We start from the raw sequence: 19,424 nt of genomic DNA, 5'->3' as shown, positions 1-19,424 counted from the left end.
GCAGTTACTAGCTTCATCTCAAATTTAAAATCTTATAATTTTATAACAACTGAAATACATTCATAATTGCCAAGTTTACAAACCTAGGGGAAGTTTCCCATGACCATGATGAAATAAGGTACATAGATAACTCAACTTAAGACTTCCTGGGAAATTCTAAATGAATTATTCCTGTCCCATGTGCCTCATTTCCCACCCAGTCCCCCTCCCCAATTAGTTAATAAGGCCTTCAAATCTACATTTCAGATAAGTTCTGAGCTGGTTTTGAATAGTGACTCCCAACTGTTTGGTGGTCTTAGAACTGGATTATTGTTTGACAAAAATGTGGTAGACATCACATAACTCATTTCATAAAGTATTTCACAACACTGAGACTCCTGCTTCCTCCTCCATTAATCATCTAGTCTAATAAAGCCCACTTTTGTGTTCTGAATATGGGAAACCCTTCTCCCCCACATCAATAATGAGATTTCATGAGAGTATCCAGGTAGTGTTTACCAATATTACAGTGGCTTATTAAGGTGCCAACTGGTAAGCCTAAAAGTAAAGCAGTATCTGTACAGTTAAAATTAATTTGCCAAATGGAGTATAAGCAAAGTATTTTACTAAGGCTTTGCTTTTGCTTTAAATTTTATGGGACAATCTTTGTTCTGTTCTACTATTGGACTGAACCACATATTATATTTTTGCTGAGCCTCTTATGGCTACATTTAAGAATTTATGGTTAAATGTTAAATACAAATTCACAATTATATTTTCTTTTCGAGGTTAATGACCTAAAATAACAGAAAATTATTTGGCTACTCCTTGAAACTAAAAATATTAATTATCTTGCTTTTCATATATTTCTATTTTTTTAGATTTTGAAGCTTTCAGTGCATATTTCAGTATCCTATTAAATGAAATCTGTAAAATCATACCACATTACTATTAGTGATGTAATTATAAATACTGGTAATATTTTTCAAATATGCTGACTCATGTGACACATTAGAATTCAAGATATACTGACAGAATATTTCAGTTATTGATGCCAACAACAAACAATTGGCTTGATCCTGTTTTCCTGACTTTGGCAAATTTTTCAGTGAATTCACTGGAACTTTTACTTGAGAAAGGAATATACAATTGGACTCCATGAGTACAGTAAATCAGCAATATGAACAACTCCCTACCCCAGCAATCAGAAACTCTGAAGGAAAGTAGACACTGTACTTTCAATACACTCATCTTGTAAAACAGTAAACTCTAATTTGGTGATCATATATAAGATGCCAATGACAAAAAAGAAAAAGGGGAAGGAAAGAACTTGAGGCAACAAGATGGTAAAACACAGAATAAGTGTATCTGTGCAAGATTTCAGTTACCATTATTGCATCGTAGCCATATTAATGAACTATTATTTTATTTAAACTATTGTTTTAACAAATCTATTCAAATAACTTTCTTAGCAAAATTAAAAATAAGAAAAAATATGTTAATGAATGCTTAGAATTTTTTTTAAAAGGTAAATGTAAAGTTTGTTTTAAAAAGGAAATCCAAATTATGATATTCTATTGAAGTTGTGCTAACCTCAGTTGGGGACATTTCAGCTATAAGACAGACACCACAGTTCATGATATAATGATGCCCTGCACATCATTCTGATCTGCAGATGTCACTTTTTAGGCTAATGACAAACTACAGGTCTGACAACTCACTTTCCATTTTAAGATATTTCTAACTTTTTCTTGTTGTGACAGGCAACAAAATTGATTAAATCCAGCCATGGGATTTGACACTACAGCAGGATGGCTTCTATTTGTTGATTACTATTGATTTTCTTTGATACTTCATTTAAAAATCAATAGCTAAGAAGAAAAATAGGCATGGTTTACACATACTTAAACATACTATTGTATTCTGGAAGAGACTACAGTTTTGGCAGGGCACTGGCATCCAATTATGAGAAAAGCTCTTAACAGGTGAAAGCAAGGGCTCCAGATCGATATTCAGTTTTCTTTCTCAATCAGAGAAAGTGGCTATAAATTAGGCTCATCAGTGTTATTTTCAAGACATTTCTGAAGCAAATAACTTTACACTTTTTTTCAGTGTTCCATAGCATTCCTGTTAAAGGACAAAAGATTAAGTTTAGAGAAAAGCTAAAACAATATTAGCATTACCTGGAGTTCATCCGTGCCTTCAACTTCTTTGCCTTCTTTTTTGTTTTTTGCTTCTCCTCTCCATCTTTTAAAGGTTCTGCTGGAACAGAGCTTTCAATCACAATATCAACAATGTACTTCTTCAATGACAGGTGCTCCTGCATAAGACATTGAAATAATATTTTAAAGTAATGGTATTTCATTTTTATAGCATGTGAGAAAAATAAGATTCTGCATCAAAAGAACATCAAAGATAAATATTTTTAAAAAGGTTGAGAAAATGAAGAAACAAACGTTTATGTATAAACTTTTGTTTATATCTTTTCAATGCCACCTGTCCTTTTATAAACCAGTAATATGACTGAATATTTCTGGAAACACTTCCTGATAATTACAAACCCAAGACACACAGACATACCTTTTGGTCAGATCAAACTCAATGAACAAGTAAACATTAGCTCAAGAAAATAAGTTAAAAGCAATCAAAACACACAGTACTTAATTTAAATGACAAGAAAAATACATAGCCATATATGATGTTGATGCTGCAAACACTTACAGCACTGACTTACCTGGTTGTAATTATTACATTATCTTCAACAGGACTCCTCACACACTTAAAATTAAGCACATGCTTCAATGTTTACAGGATCAGGGCCTATATTTGGCAAAACCAGAATTTCTTTCTTTCTAGCTAACTAATAATGGTAATGGGACATTTAATCCATGAATGTTTCTATGAACCAGTGAAAAAGAAGTTTGTTTTAAATTTCTTATAGCAACTAGTGAAGACTGGTTATACCACTCTCAATTAACCAAAAATGTTATTTAATTATTTTATTTTTGGGTGGAAAGCCAATAAAGACGCAGCAAAAAACAAAATAAAGCAATAAAAATATGTTGCTCGTAGCAAAATCTTAGCCACTACGAAAACAGCCATAATGCATCTGTTATGGATATCTGTCAATATATCACTAAAATAAATAATTGGTAATTTTGTAACCAATAAAAGATATTAACATTTCCACATACCTAAGGTGCATTTTGAGGTTCAGACAGAAGATTTAGGAACAGATTCAGCCATGGGATAATCACTGGGGTTCTCTGCATATCTTGTGGTGGCAGGGACCGTAGTATTGGAAAATCTACTTAGAATGGGGCAGCAATGGCACAGAAGTGTCTGCAACCCCTGCTCTGTCTATGATCCTGGCCAGTGTAGGTCCAAAACTTATCAGGATTGGCCAGGATGGGGCACGTCCAGGTCAATCAGAGAATGTGCTGAATGCCTTATGCAGTTTCTGTAAGTGGGATTGTTCACAGATAGTTAAGGCTGCCCAGGGATCGCAGTGGTGCAAACACTGCTAACTGTCTTCCACAGGTCACTGCCAGTGGGGTACAGCTGTCTCTTCTCCAGCAGGAATGAATTATCTCTTAATGTATTTAACCCTCAAAACATGAGTCATTCAGCCTCGGGCCTTCTTATCTTCTTAATGTCACCTTTCCTTGGTCATTTTCTTTCTGAATTTGATACGTCAAAAATTGGGTCTCTTCTCACCTCACCCTTTCCCAGAAACATTAACCCATCAGCAAATTTTCCCAAGCCTTCTGTCCGTTTCAGAGTATACTATAAAATCTCTTTTTGTTGTCTTCCATGGAAGATTTTCTTTTTGATATCTCTTCTTTCTCCCCAACCTCATCTCTTTCTATTCTCCAATCTTTTTCCTTCATTTGCCTGATCCTTGATTTCTTTTTGTCCCAACTTGTGTGTTCACAGTCAGTAGCAGATCCTTCTCCCACCCTTCTTGCTTAATTGATTCTCTTCATAGCCCCTCTCAATATGCATTTTTTCTCCCAGGCCAACTACTCCTTAATCTTTCTCTAACAAAACAAATAAAACCTATTCCCTAGATTTCTAAGTTTTCCCAATGCTCAATCATGCTCTCTGAAACTTAACTATTGAACCCCAGACCACCCTTGCTCTATCATGCGTACAGATCCTTCCTGTATAATTCTAATATAACCTAAAGACGTACTTGTATTTTTATGTGTAAACTATTACTGGCTGGGAAACATCTTATCATATTTGAGTATAAACATCAAATATTCAGGAAAAAAGTTTGGAAGGAATATAAACACTTCAGGACATAAGCCAATCACTAACTGATGGGGATTACATAGAAATTTTCCTTAGGAGCAAGTTATTCCATTAGGCTCTAATCCAAAACCTAGTGAAGTAAATGGGAGTCCTTCCTTTGACTTCAATGGGCTTTGGATTGGGCTCTCTCTATTTGCAGGGTTTTTCTTGAACTTTCTTTGCAAGCATCTTGCATTGGCCACCATCAGAGGGAATACTGAGTCAGATGGACCACTGGTGTGATTTGATATTTCAATTCTTATGGTCCCACATTAAAATAAGTTTTATTATATTTCATGATTGCATATTCAACTGAGTTAATATTTTCAATTAAATTTGTGGCATTTTTCACTTTTTTTTTTTTTTTACTGAAAGCCTTTTAAAACTTCTTATAAATGTACATACCTAAAACGTTTGAAAAAAAATTGCAAATATAGAAAGTGAAATACATATCAGAACAAGTCCAGTTAGAAAAATAAAAAAACCTGTTTTCTACACACCATTTAATAAAATTAATCCCAACTCCAAAATTTTTGGTGCTGTGAGGGAGAGCAAAATTATTCCAAAAAGGTTAACATATAATAAAAAAAATCAGCCTTTAAAGTACCTCAAGAACATACCCTATAAATATAAAGCGGCCAATTATGGGTTTGCCACAAACTCCAGTTATGGGTGGTGCGTAGTTACACTGCTCCAGGAGCAGACCTGAAGCAGATTCTGAGTCACCATCTGCCTCACCGTTCTCCCTGCTTCAGAAGAGACATATGCTGTGCCAGCATTAGAGCTGGTACAGTAAATGTCCTCAGTGCACTGACTAGCATGTTGAAAGGTGGAGCCAAGGTATGGGTGGTGGGTGGAGGGGAGTAACAGTGTACCTTATACTCATTTACTACCATTTGCGTGTACACAGGACAGATGTCAATCTGAAAAATAATTCATAACATTTCTACAGTTCCTGTTAACCCATGTTTAATTCAACACTTCACAACATCATTGGTGGCTATGGATAAAAGATGTATTTCCTTCTTTCCCCCAACTGTGGCATTTTTTATGTACAGAAAATCTAGTTTAGTTCATTTTAGAGTTTTTGTATCTCCCTCTGAGTCCAGTTGCATTTATGGGGCTCAAATCTTCATTGTGTTCTAACCCATATACTTTCCTCCAGCAGCAAAAAGGATCCAGAAATGTAACTGAACCAACCACTGGAGAATTAATAGTTCTGGCATGGAGGGGAAGATAAGGGTGTGTCTCTCCAGGAAAAAGGGAATGGGTAATTATTTTGTCCAACAATTTAAAAACCTGATACCAATGCAGATATGATCTCATCAAAGCTGACAACCTTCTTCTTCTCTGAATTAACTTTTCTGGCCACATAAGATCAAAGCTCTGGCCTACCAACATAATTCACTGTATTAAATGAAATAATTCATGCTAAGGTTTAAGACCTCAACACTTTACCAAATTATTCTAAACTTTGTTAATTTTGTTTAAATGGTGAGAAAATATTCACCATTTACAGAGTTATAATTTATTGAAAGGAATGTTATTTGTCTTTCATACTCAAATGTGCATTTCAGTGAAACAACTCCAGTCACCCTGTAAGCTACAGTTTTCCTCCTAAGAGCAGCCTCATTGTGAGATAGCTCAGTTTTTATCAAATGTCATGCATGAAAAGTAAATATCATAACACATATTTTGCTTTAACAATAAAAAAAGCAAAATGTTTATTTTAAGTAATTCACACAATCCAGAAGGTTATTTTAATTGCTGTACAGAACATCTTATGAATAGCGTGGTCCAGGGAATGGGAATAATAGGTTGAGCATAGCAGTTCTATTGCAAGTGTTCCCAGTTTTGTAAGAATTGTCCATTGAGCACTGTAGTGAAGTGACAACTCACCAGCACAGCGCCTCCTGCTGGTCATCCGGGAATTAGCTCTTTCCAGCCTTCGGCGCACCCTCTGCAGGCCAGTGTCTCACCTGCCGCTGGCCCCCGTGTCCCTTCTGGACCCTGCTGCCCCTTTACCTCGGGGTTCTGCCCCAGCAGTACCCCCACGCTCTGGGTCTCCCCTCCCAGGGGAATCCCCAACCCTCTAAACTGACCTTGCCTCAGTGGCTACTGCCAGTCACCATCTAGCCCCCACTCACTGGGGCAGACTGCAGTCTGCAATTGCCACTCATCATTGGCAAGGGGTTAGGACCTGCTGCCTTTGCCTATCCTCAGGCCGCCCCTCTACAGCCCCAGTACCTTTTCATAGGCCTTCATTAAGGCCTGCAGCCTGGGGGTTTACCAAGCTGGAGCTCTCCAGCTCCCTTGCCCTATTCCCCAGGACTGCTCCAGCTCAGGTAGTTTACTCCCAGGCAGCTAGCCCTTCCCACTCCAGGGCTAGAGTGAGACTCCTTTGCTTCTGGCCCACAGCTCTCTTATAAGGGCTAGCTGGGCCCTGATTGAGCTACACAATCAGCTTCCCCCAGCTATTCTCAGTCCCCTTATTTCCAGCCACAGCCCTCTTCAGGGCTGCTTTTACTATTGGCTGCCCAGGGAAGTCCTCTCCCAGAGCTGTTTTAACCCCTTCAGGGCAGGAGCAGGGTGACCACCCCACTACAAGCACCAATAGCTTTCTTTGAAAACCATAGTGTGTGCATATACACAAGATCTGCCACCTTCAAAAGGACATGTGGAAATCAGTAACAATTCAAACTGGATTTTCATACATTAAGAAGGAAACCCCATCACACAGATCCTCTGCCATTTATAAATATGACCTTAATTTAAATTTCCATTGCTGAATAACATCATCTGAGATAATACCTTCTTTTGATTCTTCCAGAATGTCTTTGGGCTTGTCAACATGAGAAAACTGTACTGATTTAACGAAATTGGTTTAAAAACTGATTTACTTAAATCAGTGCAACGCCCCTGACTGGTCACTCTTATTTCAGTTGACGAGTGCCTTAAACTGGTTTAGCTTAAGTTATGAGGAATTCTGCATTTATCTTCTGTATTTAATAAGGTCTTGTAGAAAAAAATAGTATTTGATCATGTAAATTAAAGCATGCATCATAATACAGATGCACAAGGGGGCTGAATTAAGGTTGCAAAGACAATCATAAACTATCATTTCCTAACTTTCAAAAATTTGGCTTTTGCAACCAAAATGATAACTCTTTAATGTAATTTTTAATGTAATTTCCTAGGTTATTTTTTAAAAAGAAAAAAGTAAAAACAAATTCTATTATCAGTAACATGTGACCCAATTATTTGTATAATTCTAGATCTACTTCTGCTTCAAAATGTGATTAAAATATATATTCATACGCTCCAGAAGTCACTCAAAAGTATTTTTATTGCAACTACTAGAAATCTCAGATCCCCATATTGCATCGTACCTGCTTGAGCTGATTAAAGCAAAATTTAATTTGAGCTAATCAGTCTAAGGCAAGGAGGAAGATGAAATTAACTAGATGCATCAATTTCAGTTTCTATATTATTTGTATTACATTTATTAATATAGTAAGGCTTCTCTATTTTTTGCTTCTTGTATGGTACTGTACACATTTTGAAGGATAAAATAAATGAGAAACTGCTTACTTATTATTAAACCTTGAAAATTATCAGAATCATAATCAGAAGATGTCCTGTCCTTTTTTAAAATGTCATTAAAAACTGAAATAAAAATAAATAAAATTGAAACTAATAAATAAAAACAACTAGAGGAAAAAACATTCTGTGCCTAATTCTATAGCAATACAGATAGTATTTTCCAGAAAACAACGGATCATATTTTCTCTTACTTGTTCAGGAAAAATGTATGCCTGTTAAAAACTAAATAAATCTTTGTGACATTTCCTGGAAAAAGGCTGTTTAATTTTTGTAAAACATTACAGTACAATCTAGCCTAGCAAAATCAAAATAAGGCTTGAAGTTTCTATCTTAAATCATATGTATGCAAAGTGAATATTAAACCAATATTATGAGTAAGAAATCAAGCACACCAGTCTCAGGAAATTCTAAAAGGTAAGTAATGCAATGTTAAGCTGGTCATACTGCTCATCCTGTGTATATTATGGTACATACATTTAACAAAAGAAAAATTAATATATTTAGGGTTATATATATTTTTCAGTGCTTTGTCATTCTTGATTATACAAGCAATATGATTTCTGTCACTTCCCTACAGTATAATATTCCACTCACTAACAGGTCTCATTATTTGGATGTTTCCCCTGATTTTCAAGCTTGAATATTCTTTTCCTAAATTTCACCCTATTAATTTTAGCTATACCCCTGTAAACATCCCTGAAAAGGGAAAAACCAGTGGCCTGCAACTCTGCTTCCCTGAGGATGTTTCGATAGGATTTGCCCTCTTGAGTCTCAGTTCCCTAGCACAAGAGTGGCAAAACTCCTCAAACTCCTGATGACTTGGTCTTGAAGGGAAGCAATAGAAGGGTGGAGCAGGAGTCAGTCTCCAGTGCTGTGTATCAAACTCTCACACCCACTGCCCTTCTAGTCAGTTCCTGACTGTTGTGGTGAAAGGAAAGGTGACTTAAGATCCTTCAGCTTCTGCTAGTGTTCAGAAGGCATAAGCATCATATACAGGGAGAAGCCTGCCATCAGTGTTGAACCAACTCTGTGGCCACAAGTCTCATCAATGCGTCTCTATGGCCCCATGGCTTGCTGATGTCAATTTTTTTCATTTTAAGAAAACTAAGGATCTTACTTGGTATATTGCTGTTTTGCCACATTAGACATGGAGACATCCAGTGCCTGGCACATTCTTGGGTGTTTGATTAATAAAATAAACAACAATGAGAATTATAACAATTTTAGTAGGATATCTCAACTTTTAAAACTGTTAATTAATATATTTTACTATCATAATTTCTTCTAATTACGCCATCTCATACAAGTCACAGTGGCAAGACAATTATATCTTCTGTTATTCATGAGGTTTTAAAAATTATTTGAAAGATTAAACTTTTCTAACTTATGACTCTACAGGTGTGGAACTGATTCGTGTGTTTATCAGACCTACAATCAATTTACTTGTACCCATAAAAGTGACAGTAGGAGCAAAATGAAGCTAATTCTCTATTTTGAAACAGACAGCAAATAAAATAAAAGATCAGGCAATCTTCATTCAGATATAAAATGAGAGTAAACCACCTGTCCCCATGCCACTCAATGACAATTACAAACACAGATTTCTGATAGGTGGGAATGATGAATGAGACAAAGCCTTGTATCGCCTTTGCAGGGTCTAATGTCTCTTTCCTGATCTAATCTATAGCTTAATAGATGACTCAAAGAGAACTACAGAGTTCAACAAGCTTATTCATTTATCATCTTGTGAGGGCCAAAAAAGGTCTCAGCTGTCAATAGCACAACATGGGATGGCTACAAAACATGCTGTACAAATGAACTCAAGCACCTTAGCAGAGTATGTTTCTCAGAGTTCTCAACTTTCAATTGTGGCAGTCTGGATTAATATCAAACTTCATCCTTACAGCTGATTAAAATAAAACTAGAGTAATAACAGCTTGTGTCACAAATAACTGTCACTTCTTGAAGGTACAGATCAAAGTGTAGGATTATTGCATTAGGCAGATTTAGCACCTTTCAGGTGTGAAACAAGTACAACTAATAGCTCAGATAGTATTGAATAACAATACTCTGTGACCCAGCAGCAGTTATATCATGCTTCAGAACAGAATAAGAATATTTCCTCTAAGGTCCTGCCAAACTTGTAATATTTGTATGAAACAATGTAATTTTAAAGTCCACATAACCACACTAAATCATATTAAGTCTGCAATCCTGAAAACAATTAGGCATGTAACTTTAGTTGTATGAGTATTCCACTGAAGTCAACGGGATGATAGAGAGATATATATACACCCGCCCCCTCCCCAATTTACTTGCTAAGTACTGCATAGGGCCCAATCTTTCAAACACCTATGCTTATCAGCGTGTGTGTGTGTGTGTTTGAAAGATTGGGCCCTACACAGTACTGTACTTAACAAGTAAATTGGACTAATCTTAAAGTTTTTACTTTAGCAATCAATATTTACATTATGGAGTCCCACAGTTTGATCTCTAATCAAGACAATACATGGTAATTGTTTGGAATTTTATTTACTTCTTGCCAAAAACACTTCTTTAAGTAAATGTTAGATGTAATAAGAGATATACTTACTTACCTACCTATCTTACATGGGCGTTGTGAGGATTAATATATGTTTTCTACAGCAATACAAGGGTATAAAGGACTACAGGGCGGATTCTGCAACGGAGAGATGATGAGTGCCCCAAGATCCTGGTGCATCAATAAATCTCCAGCCCTTTGCAGAATCAAGCCAGTATAAATTCTGTGATTATGTTAAAAATATTTTCAAATGAAATCTTATGCTATTAAGATTGGTGTTCACATCTACTTAAAATTTGATGTTGCTACCTGTTTTATAATTTTAATGTCACTGATGTGAATTCTATCTGCACGCATTCTCAAAAGTACCAATGCGATCTGGAAACAAGGGCTATAAATAAGTAAAAATAATTACCATTTCCCACCCCGAACAAAAGACTGAAACATTCCACAAACATTATGGTCAGGTTCTGCCTTCCTTACACACACTTAGTATCTTATTCTGCAAGTAATCCTATTGAAATCAATCAACTCTGTTTTACTTTAAATCTGGCCAATACACTTTTTTACTCAATATTCTTTTGTTAGTGTCTGTTCAACAACTCAATAGACTAGAAACACTCCTGTTTCTTTCTAAGGACTTTTATACAATTTTACCAAAGTTATGGTAGGAACAGATGATTTTAAAAAAATGTAAGGTATACTGTATCGCAGAGTGTTTTCATTTGTATGCCACTACTCTCAGTGCTCTTCAAGATCACATTACATAATAGTTTTGATGTCCACACCCTGGGAATAAACAGAAAGGCTTCAGCATACTTATTATGACTGAATTCTTCATAAGAAGGAAATGATGAAAGTTTCCCTCACTTTCAGTCCTCTGGCCATTTTGGAAATTAATCACAAACAAACAGATCACAAAAATCACAGATTTTCACAAGAGGAAAATCAAGAGATTATAGTAAAATTACATACTGTTTTTTAAAAATAATCTGTTATAAAATCTCTGGGCTTGATCCTGACTTCCTTACTTTGGCAATGCTCAATAAAATTGATGGGTTGCGCAAGTGGAATAGCTTGAGTGAGAGGTTGAGGACTGGTCTTATGATGGGATAAGAAGATTGTTTTAAAACGTTAGATCTGATTTTTTTTGAAAAAACAAACACACACACACACACCCGACTACCTTTTTCATTTAAACAAATTTTAAAAATATTAGTAAGTTTGGTATTTTTTCTTTTTGGGTATGCACTTATATAATTTTGCAATTTACACATTTAGCAATTTTGTAATTGTATTTGAGGTATTGTATTTTCATGTTTTATTATCTAGGTCTTAAGTTGCAAGGTTTAGATTTATCTATTCAATTTTATTGTGGTATTCTTTTCAGTTAATTTTCTTTGTGGTTTTTTTTTTATAGCTGTGAGTACAAGTTATGTTCCCTCTTAGATTTTGAAGGGTTTCAGAGTAACAGCCGCGTTAGTCTGTATTCGCAAAAAGAAAAGGAGTACTTGTGGCACCTTAGAGACTAATAAATAAATAAATAACAAATAAATTGGTTAGTCTCTAAGGTGCCACAAGTACTCCTTTTCTTTTTTAGATTTTGAAGGTAACTGAAGAGGTGTCTACAAAAGGGATTTTTGCACAGAATTTTCCACTAATATTAACACTGATTCATCAAAAGCTTTGGAAGCCACTGAACGTTTGTTTACACTAGGGCTCCATTGGGGATTTGTTTTGCAAAATTCCCTATGGCAGACAATACCTACAAAGGTAGGCACTAACTTCACATAAGGATCCAAAAACCATCATCACCCCTAACCCCTTTGTCCCACCCTTCCGAAGGAAGGAAGGAAGAAAATAAAAGCATAAGGGACAAGGCGATGATAAAGAAATCTATATACATCTAAATGGAGACTAAATTGGTGTAACTTTTTTTTCCAGACCCCTCAAGGTGTACGTTACAACAGCTTTGACTGTTAGATTGACAGCCACTTACCAATGTGTAATCTACCCCTGCATTTGGCCCAGTGTTTCAGACGAAACTGACATAATTTACAGGTGAAGGGATGACAGAGAGGAAAAGCAACCAATAATTACAATAAATACATAAATTATAAAACAAATATAAAATCAATGTAATGATGGATTGGGGCCTTATATAATAAGCATAATGATGTTTTAATGCCCACTGGATTAATAAATTATCAGGATGACTCGAGTCATGAACAGAGACCCACAACATGTTCTCTTTGTAATGTGCAAAAGTGTAAAAAAAATATTTTAAAAATTGCATCATCCTGCAGTGTAAGCTTTAGAATGTTTTTAAATGCTGCAATTTCAGGACCTGATGCCTTAAACTGAAAGAATTCTACTAGGATTGCAATAAAAAATCATAGACTAGAAGAATTAGACATAAATAAGTAAGACAGACCAACTGATCCACAGAGAAATTCCCTCCCCGCTGTTCAGACTTTCAATCATTGGCAGTTTTGTAACTTTCCAAAATGCAGCAGATGTGCCTTGTCCACAAACTGCATGAGAAACTGAGTTGACAAAACCATTACTGCTAAAACCAGAAGAGGTTAAGGTCACCCAAGAAATCACATGCCTGCTGGATATCGCCTTCTCTGATGCTAAAGTGCTGCATGAAACTGAACAACTATCCAGTGAATTTCAGATCTAGTAGCTATCAGGCTTTCAGCTGATCAGGCACTTCTCATAGGCAGGTATTCTTCTCCACACAATCCCCCCTCCCCCACTTTTTATTTCATATATGAAAAGTTATATTACAGTTATTACGGTATTACTAATATTATTTGATGCAATCACATGATTCTGTTAGAATCCAAATAATATACAATTACAAAACTTCTCTATAAAAAAATGAAGTAAGTACTACAAAATGTGGAGACATTATATATTCAAGTAGGATGCAGTTCAGATGAATTAAACCATATCATAACCCAGATTCTGACCCTTGTTCGTTCATGTGAAATACAGCAGCTGGAGAATAAACTTTCCAAGTAACAGTCACTTCATACAATACATGATAGCAACCCAGGCATTTACTGACAACTGGCAATGGCCACTATCTAGAAAAACTGCTGATTAATACTGGGTGTTGACCTACAGTAGGCTGTTAAATGTATTTTGTGTCATAATGGCGTTCCATTACTCCTGAGAGACTATTTGATACAATAACCCCATCACCCCCACAAAAAAAATCTCCCAAACCAAAAAAAATCCCATCAACCTGAAAACTGAATAAAGACTGTCCACACATAATACACAGTAGATTCACCTTTGATATTCATTTATGTCTCCTATTGGCGTTGAAGAGAATTATGCATATGCATAGGAAGATTATTATATTCTTAAGTGTCGACCAAGTCAACTGAAGTGAAAGTTCAATTATTATATTGTGTATTAGAAATAATTCTATTTATAATCAATCAATCTAGCTTTTGAAAAAAAGACAACGTTAATGAATAACATTGCTATTTAAAGCAACATCAGGAAAACAAAGTGTCAAAGTTGAACTGATATGGTAAAGCAAAGTCAGGATTAATACAAGTATAATATTTTCACATGAATTTAAACAACCAGAGCTGTTCTGAGCTGTGGCAGTACCAAGAGCAGTAACAGATAATAAAATGTCATCTCCTGATGGCTGAGTAGGGCTTCCATGAATAGCTTGGTGTTGTTGAATAGCACATGGACTAAGTTGCATCTGGAGTAGGCCTTCTGGCCTGACAGGCATTACAGGATTAATACTTGAGGCTCCTAAGAGGAGTCTATTGGTGTGCCAAGGAAGTAAATAGAGGGCACTGAAGACTTCACAGATGAACCCGCCCAAAGGGTGCATCTTCTATCTGATCTTCCACTAGCTGGAGAAGACTCCTTTACCTCCATGATGTACATGGTCCTAACAGTAACTAAAGCTGACCAGAAAAGGGATCCTGCAAAAGCTGCCAAGGCAGGGACTACTGATAAAGAAAGAGCATCTGGAACAGGCAAAGTAGCAAATGACAGTTGTACGCAACACTGAAAAGCCACATTACGTTGTGATTTGTGTGTCCAATTTTGCTGATCTAAATGCACCTTATATGAACTAGAATTTGAATATGTAAGTAGTGCTGGGCCTTTAACAAGCAGACAATTCTTTCTACCTCTCCCCCATATTAATAAATAAAATCTTTAAATGTTATTTAAAAATCTCACTGTGAAAGTCAGTGTTTTAACGATATTTTAAGTATTTAAATAAATTTTAAAAATATATCGAACTACAGCACATATAGTATTTATCTTCTGAATTAGAAAAGTGTCAGGAAATCAACAAAAATAGCAAATGCACTTAAAATTATTAGAAATAGTAGTAGAGGAAATCGGAGTAATTTACATAACTAGCACTTCATCTTATTTCTATGCTGAAGAATCAAGACATGCCAACATCCTCAACATATATTTTATCAAAATTTTCTTAGGATGCATGTCTTTATTTTTCATTAATATATACCCTTTCAGTGTTGCATTACTGAGGACAAAAGTCTGATATTCTCACTTTCGGCTTTTCTAATATTTGACTGCCAAACACGAACGAAGAGATGGTGAGAATTAGCATGCAGATCTAAAAAAAGAAGTGATGGGCACAATAACAAATTATAGATCCCCTTTCTACAGGTATGTTTAGGGACAAATTCAGTGCAGCTAGGCAGTGGGAGGTGTAACACAAGCTAAGCTGACTATATTTCAGAAGAAATAATCCTCTAAGAGGCAGAGGTTTCCCACCTCCACCTTCTGTTGAGGTTTCTATGGCCAAGGATGGCAGAAAAATTAAAGCTGTAGTTTGCACCAGCACCCTGAAGGAATTCCACTGATATGAGCTTCTCCACAGACTCACTGTATGAAAAAAACAACTTTTGACTGTCCAGTCTATGCCTCCTGTTCAGGTAGCACTTCAGTACTTCCTAGGTCTCCAAGTATGCATTTAGGCATGTGCACCCACACAGGAACAGCAGCCACACCTTTCTGCAATGGTTTATGCCACCGTACGCCACTCCTAAATTTGGCTTATGGTGTATAAACTCTATTTACATAGCTGTGTGACAAATTCTGAAGAACTGCAATTTAAAACATTATATTGCAACAAAAATATATAAAATGATTCATGAATTGTTGATACAGAAGGACAAAAATAAATACAGAAACACATATAAAGTGCCTAAAACACAGGATACCACATTTCATAAAAGTTGGGCCATGTTTATGTTTGGGCCTTATGGAAAAGGACAAAGCGACACACATTAATGCATGTACTTTTAAACAAAGACATTTTAAAATCACTTGGTAAAGTCATGATAGAGGATTGAGCCAGCAAATAACTAACTTGAAAAATATTTATGGTAGGACTATTACTTATATAGCAATGTATATTCAAACAGAATTGTCAATAAGTAAAATGTACTAAACAAACATAACCCCAGAAACAGGAGAGTTTCTGGCCCAAAGGCCTTTTACTCTAAAAGAATCAAAACAAAAATTAGAAGAGTGTTATTCTTTTATGGAATGTTTCATGGGACAAGACTTATTTAAGGATTTATCCTTAGGGTCATATTGTATCTGGAGATTCTCAAGGTGAGCAAGGCAGAAAGGGAGAAGTATTAAGAGTCTTGCATCTGCTGCAGAAAGGCAGCAACAATTGAATTTCTTATATTCCTAAGCACAGAGACTGCTCCCTAACACTCTTGGTGCACAAACTGCCTCCTAAAAATGAAAATAAAGCCAGGGAAGAAGTGGGCTATGGGGCCCCCCCAGCCACACAAATTGGCTGGGCCTGGAGGGTGGGCAGTGCCTGCAGAGCATTCTCCCAATGTATGACACAAAGGGCATACTTCTCCTGTGCACCAGGATCTCTGGATTATACACTATGCACTAGCACCAAAGAGGGCTGTCAAATGCCACAATCTGGCCCTGAATATATATATGTTTGACCAATATGTATGTTTGACCTTTCTGACATAAAGTACATTTTCCATCTAATGTAATATACTGCATAGTTAGCTTATTTCCATTATGCATGAGTTAGCCAGTTCAGATAAATTGACATTGCTCCCACTACTGGATCTTCACCCAAAACCCAAGCCAAACTGACCCTTTTTTGGAAATTGAAAAAGTTTAATTTTTTTTCTCCCATTATTTTTCATTTTCATTCCCCTCGGGATTCAGGCTACGATCAGAAGCTGAAGTGCCAGTGTGTTACTTCCAGCCTAACTTGAACCAGAAAGTTTGGAAATAAAAAGGCATTCTTACAAGATTTCTACTCCAATTCTGCAGATACAGGAGATTTGGCGAAGTATCTGACTTTGGATGCTCATCTGAACCCTATCTCTAAGGCTTTCAAATTGTGGTTTTTATGCTATGTCTTGGCTCAATGTTATAGCTAACCAAACTAGAAAGATAAGCAAGAAATAATATTTATTACCCTAGAACACAATCATGGCGCTGTCTGTAATTCTTCATCTATATTATAACCAATCATCAGAAAATTGGTTTTAAAAACTGTTACAAAGTATAAATGTACATTTCAGAAAATCAGTACCAATTCTGAAGTTCACATCTGTACTTTGGATTAAAATATATAGTACCTTTACCTGTTTCAAAATAAACTGTAATTCCAGAAAATAAAAAAGTTTTCCATATTTATTACCCATGTCAGGAGGAACAGTCCCTAACTTGTGTATAATCACTTAGAGCATATATTTGCCAAATTTTAAAGGGGTCTTTAAAGTATACTTTTAAATCATACTATCACAAGAACATTTGTTCTTGATTTTATTACATATTTAAATAAAACTTCCCAGTATTCCTTATTTTTTCACATAACCTAGCATCATATTTAACATTGCACATCCATGCTGAAAGGGACCAAGACTTATTTCAAATGCAAAATCTAATCTGCAACGTTATAATCACTGATGGCTTGAAACATTAAAGTTTATTAAAACTGGACCGTAAAGTAGAACTGCAATCAAATACTGTATCTTAATGCCACAAACTAGAATATACTTGAGAATCCGGAGGAGATTCAAAACAAATAAGCTATTTTACATAACTGATTTATAAGAAATATGGAAATCTCCTATGTGTGCAGGAATGGCCTATAAATCAATGAATCATAGGACTGGAAGGGACCTCAAGAGGTCGTCTAGTCCAGTCCCCTACACTCATGGCAGGACTAAGTATTATCTAGACCATCCTTGACAGATGTTTGTCTAACCTGTTCTTAAAAATCTCCAGTGATGGAGATTCCACAACCTCCTTAGGCAATTTATTCCAGTCCTTAACCACCCTGACAGTTAGGAAGTTTTTCCTGATGACCAACATAAACCTCCCTTGCTGCAATTTAAACCCACTGCTTTTTGTCCTATCCTCAGTGGTTAAGAAGAACAAATTTTCTCCTTCCTCCTTCTAACAACCTTTCATGTACTTGAAAACTGTTATGTCCCCTCTCAGGGCTTGTCTACACTACCCACCGGATCGGCTGGCAGCAATCGATGCAGGGGGTGCGGGGGGGGGGGTCAATTTATCACGTCTAATATAAATCGACCACTGAGAGGTCTCCCGTCGACTCTGGTACTCCACCAGAATGAGGAGCACAAGCCGAGTCGACGGTAGAGCGTCAGCTGTCAACTTACCGCAGTGAGGACACTGCGGTAAGTAGATCTAAGTACGTCGACTTCAGCTACGCTATTCACCTAGCTGAGTGGCGTATCTTAGATTGACCCCACGCAGTACTGTAGACAAGTCCTCAATCTTCTCTTTTCCACACTAAACAAACCCAATTTTTTCAATCTTCCCGCATAGGTCATGTTTTCTAGCCCTTTAATCATTTTTGTTGCTCTTCTCTGGACTTTCTCCAATTTGTCCACATGTTTTCTGAAATATGGTGCCCAGAACTGGACACAATACTTCAGTTGAGGCCTAATCAGTGCGCGCTGTATAGCAGAAGAATTACTTCTTGTGTCTTGCTTAGAACACTCCTGCTAGTACATCTCAGAATGATGTTTGCTATTTTTGCAACAGTGTTACACTGTTGACTCATATTTAGCTTGTGGTCCAATATGACTCCCCAGATCCCTTTCTGCAGTACTCCTTTCTAGGCAGTCATTTTCCATTTTGTATGTGTGTAACTGATTATTCCTTCCTAAGTGGAGTACTTTGCATTTGTCCTTATTGAATTTCATCCTATTTACTTCAGATCATTTCTCCAGTTTGTCTAGATCATTTTGAATTTTGATCCTATGCTCCAAAGCACTTGCAACCCCTCCCAGCTTGGTATCGTCCACAAACCTTATAAGTGTACTCTCTGTGCCATTATCTAAATCATTGATGAAGATATTGAACAGAACTGGACCCAGAACAGATCCCTGCGGGACCCCGCTCATTATACCCTTCCAGCTTGACTGTGAACCACTGATAAGTACTCTCTGGGAATGGTTTTCCAGTCAGTTATGCACCCAGGAAGGTACATCTCTCCCCATATTCCCTGAGATCAGAAAGGAAGTAGGAGTATGTAGAGGTGTGCCTTCCATGAGAATTAGAAATCAGTTTGTTGGATGTGAATATGCCCATCCTCAAGACCACTAATGCAATCTGAGAACTGGCATGAGACTAAAGAGACACTGGGGAGGAGGGCACTGACAGCATTACCTAGGTGCAGGGACAAGTGGGATGGAAAGGGGAAATGAGAGTACAGCTGGCCCTGCTAGCATCAGCAGTTCCACTATTGTTGATGACTCAGGGAACATTTAAGCAGATCCAAGCCAACCACAGGCTGGGCTGCTAGCACTGATCTATCACAGTTAAAGACACATCCAATAAACAATCTTACTTTTATGGTACAATTTGCCAGTTGCTGCTCAAAGTACAAAAAGATTAAAATTGATGTATAAAGTACTGAGAAACACTATGCAAACTGGATCCCAGAGCAAAGTTTATAATT

General features: G+C 36.5%; 1 protein-coding gene across 6 annotated transcripts in view; it reads right to left on the bottom strand.

Moving 5' to 3' along the window:
* The window catches only part of SCAPER (S-phase cyclin A associated protein in the ER), a 345,110-nt gene that overhangs the window by 164,974 nt on the left and 160,712 nt on the right, over nucleotides 1–19,424 (bottom strand). For all 6 annotated transcript variants that reach the window (XM_073303508.1, XM_073303509.1, XM_073303513.1 and 3 more), the window contains one exon: nucleotides 2,163–2,299. In XM_073303508.1, coding sequence (XP_073159609.1) covers nucleotides 2,163–2,299 — 137 coding nt within the window. The remainder of the gene's footprint in view (nucleotides 1–2,162; nucleotides 2,300–19,424) is intronic.

The sequence above is a fragment of the Lepidochelys kempii genome, chromosome 10 (assembly GCF_965140265.1).
Source record: "Lepidochelys kempii isolate rLepKem1 chromosome 10, rLepKem1.hap2, whole genome shotgun sequence".
Classification (NCBI taxonomy): domain Eukaryota; kingdom Metazoa; phylum Chordata; order Testudines; family Cheloniidae; genus Lepidochelys; species Lepidochelys kempii.
Note: the sequence above shows the minus strand (reverse complement) of the source record. Positions and strands in the feature narration are given on the sequence as shown.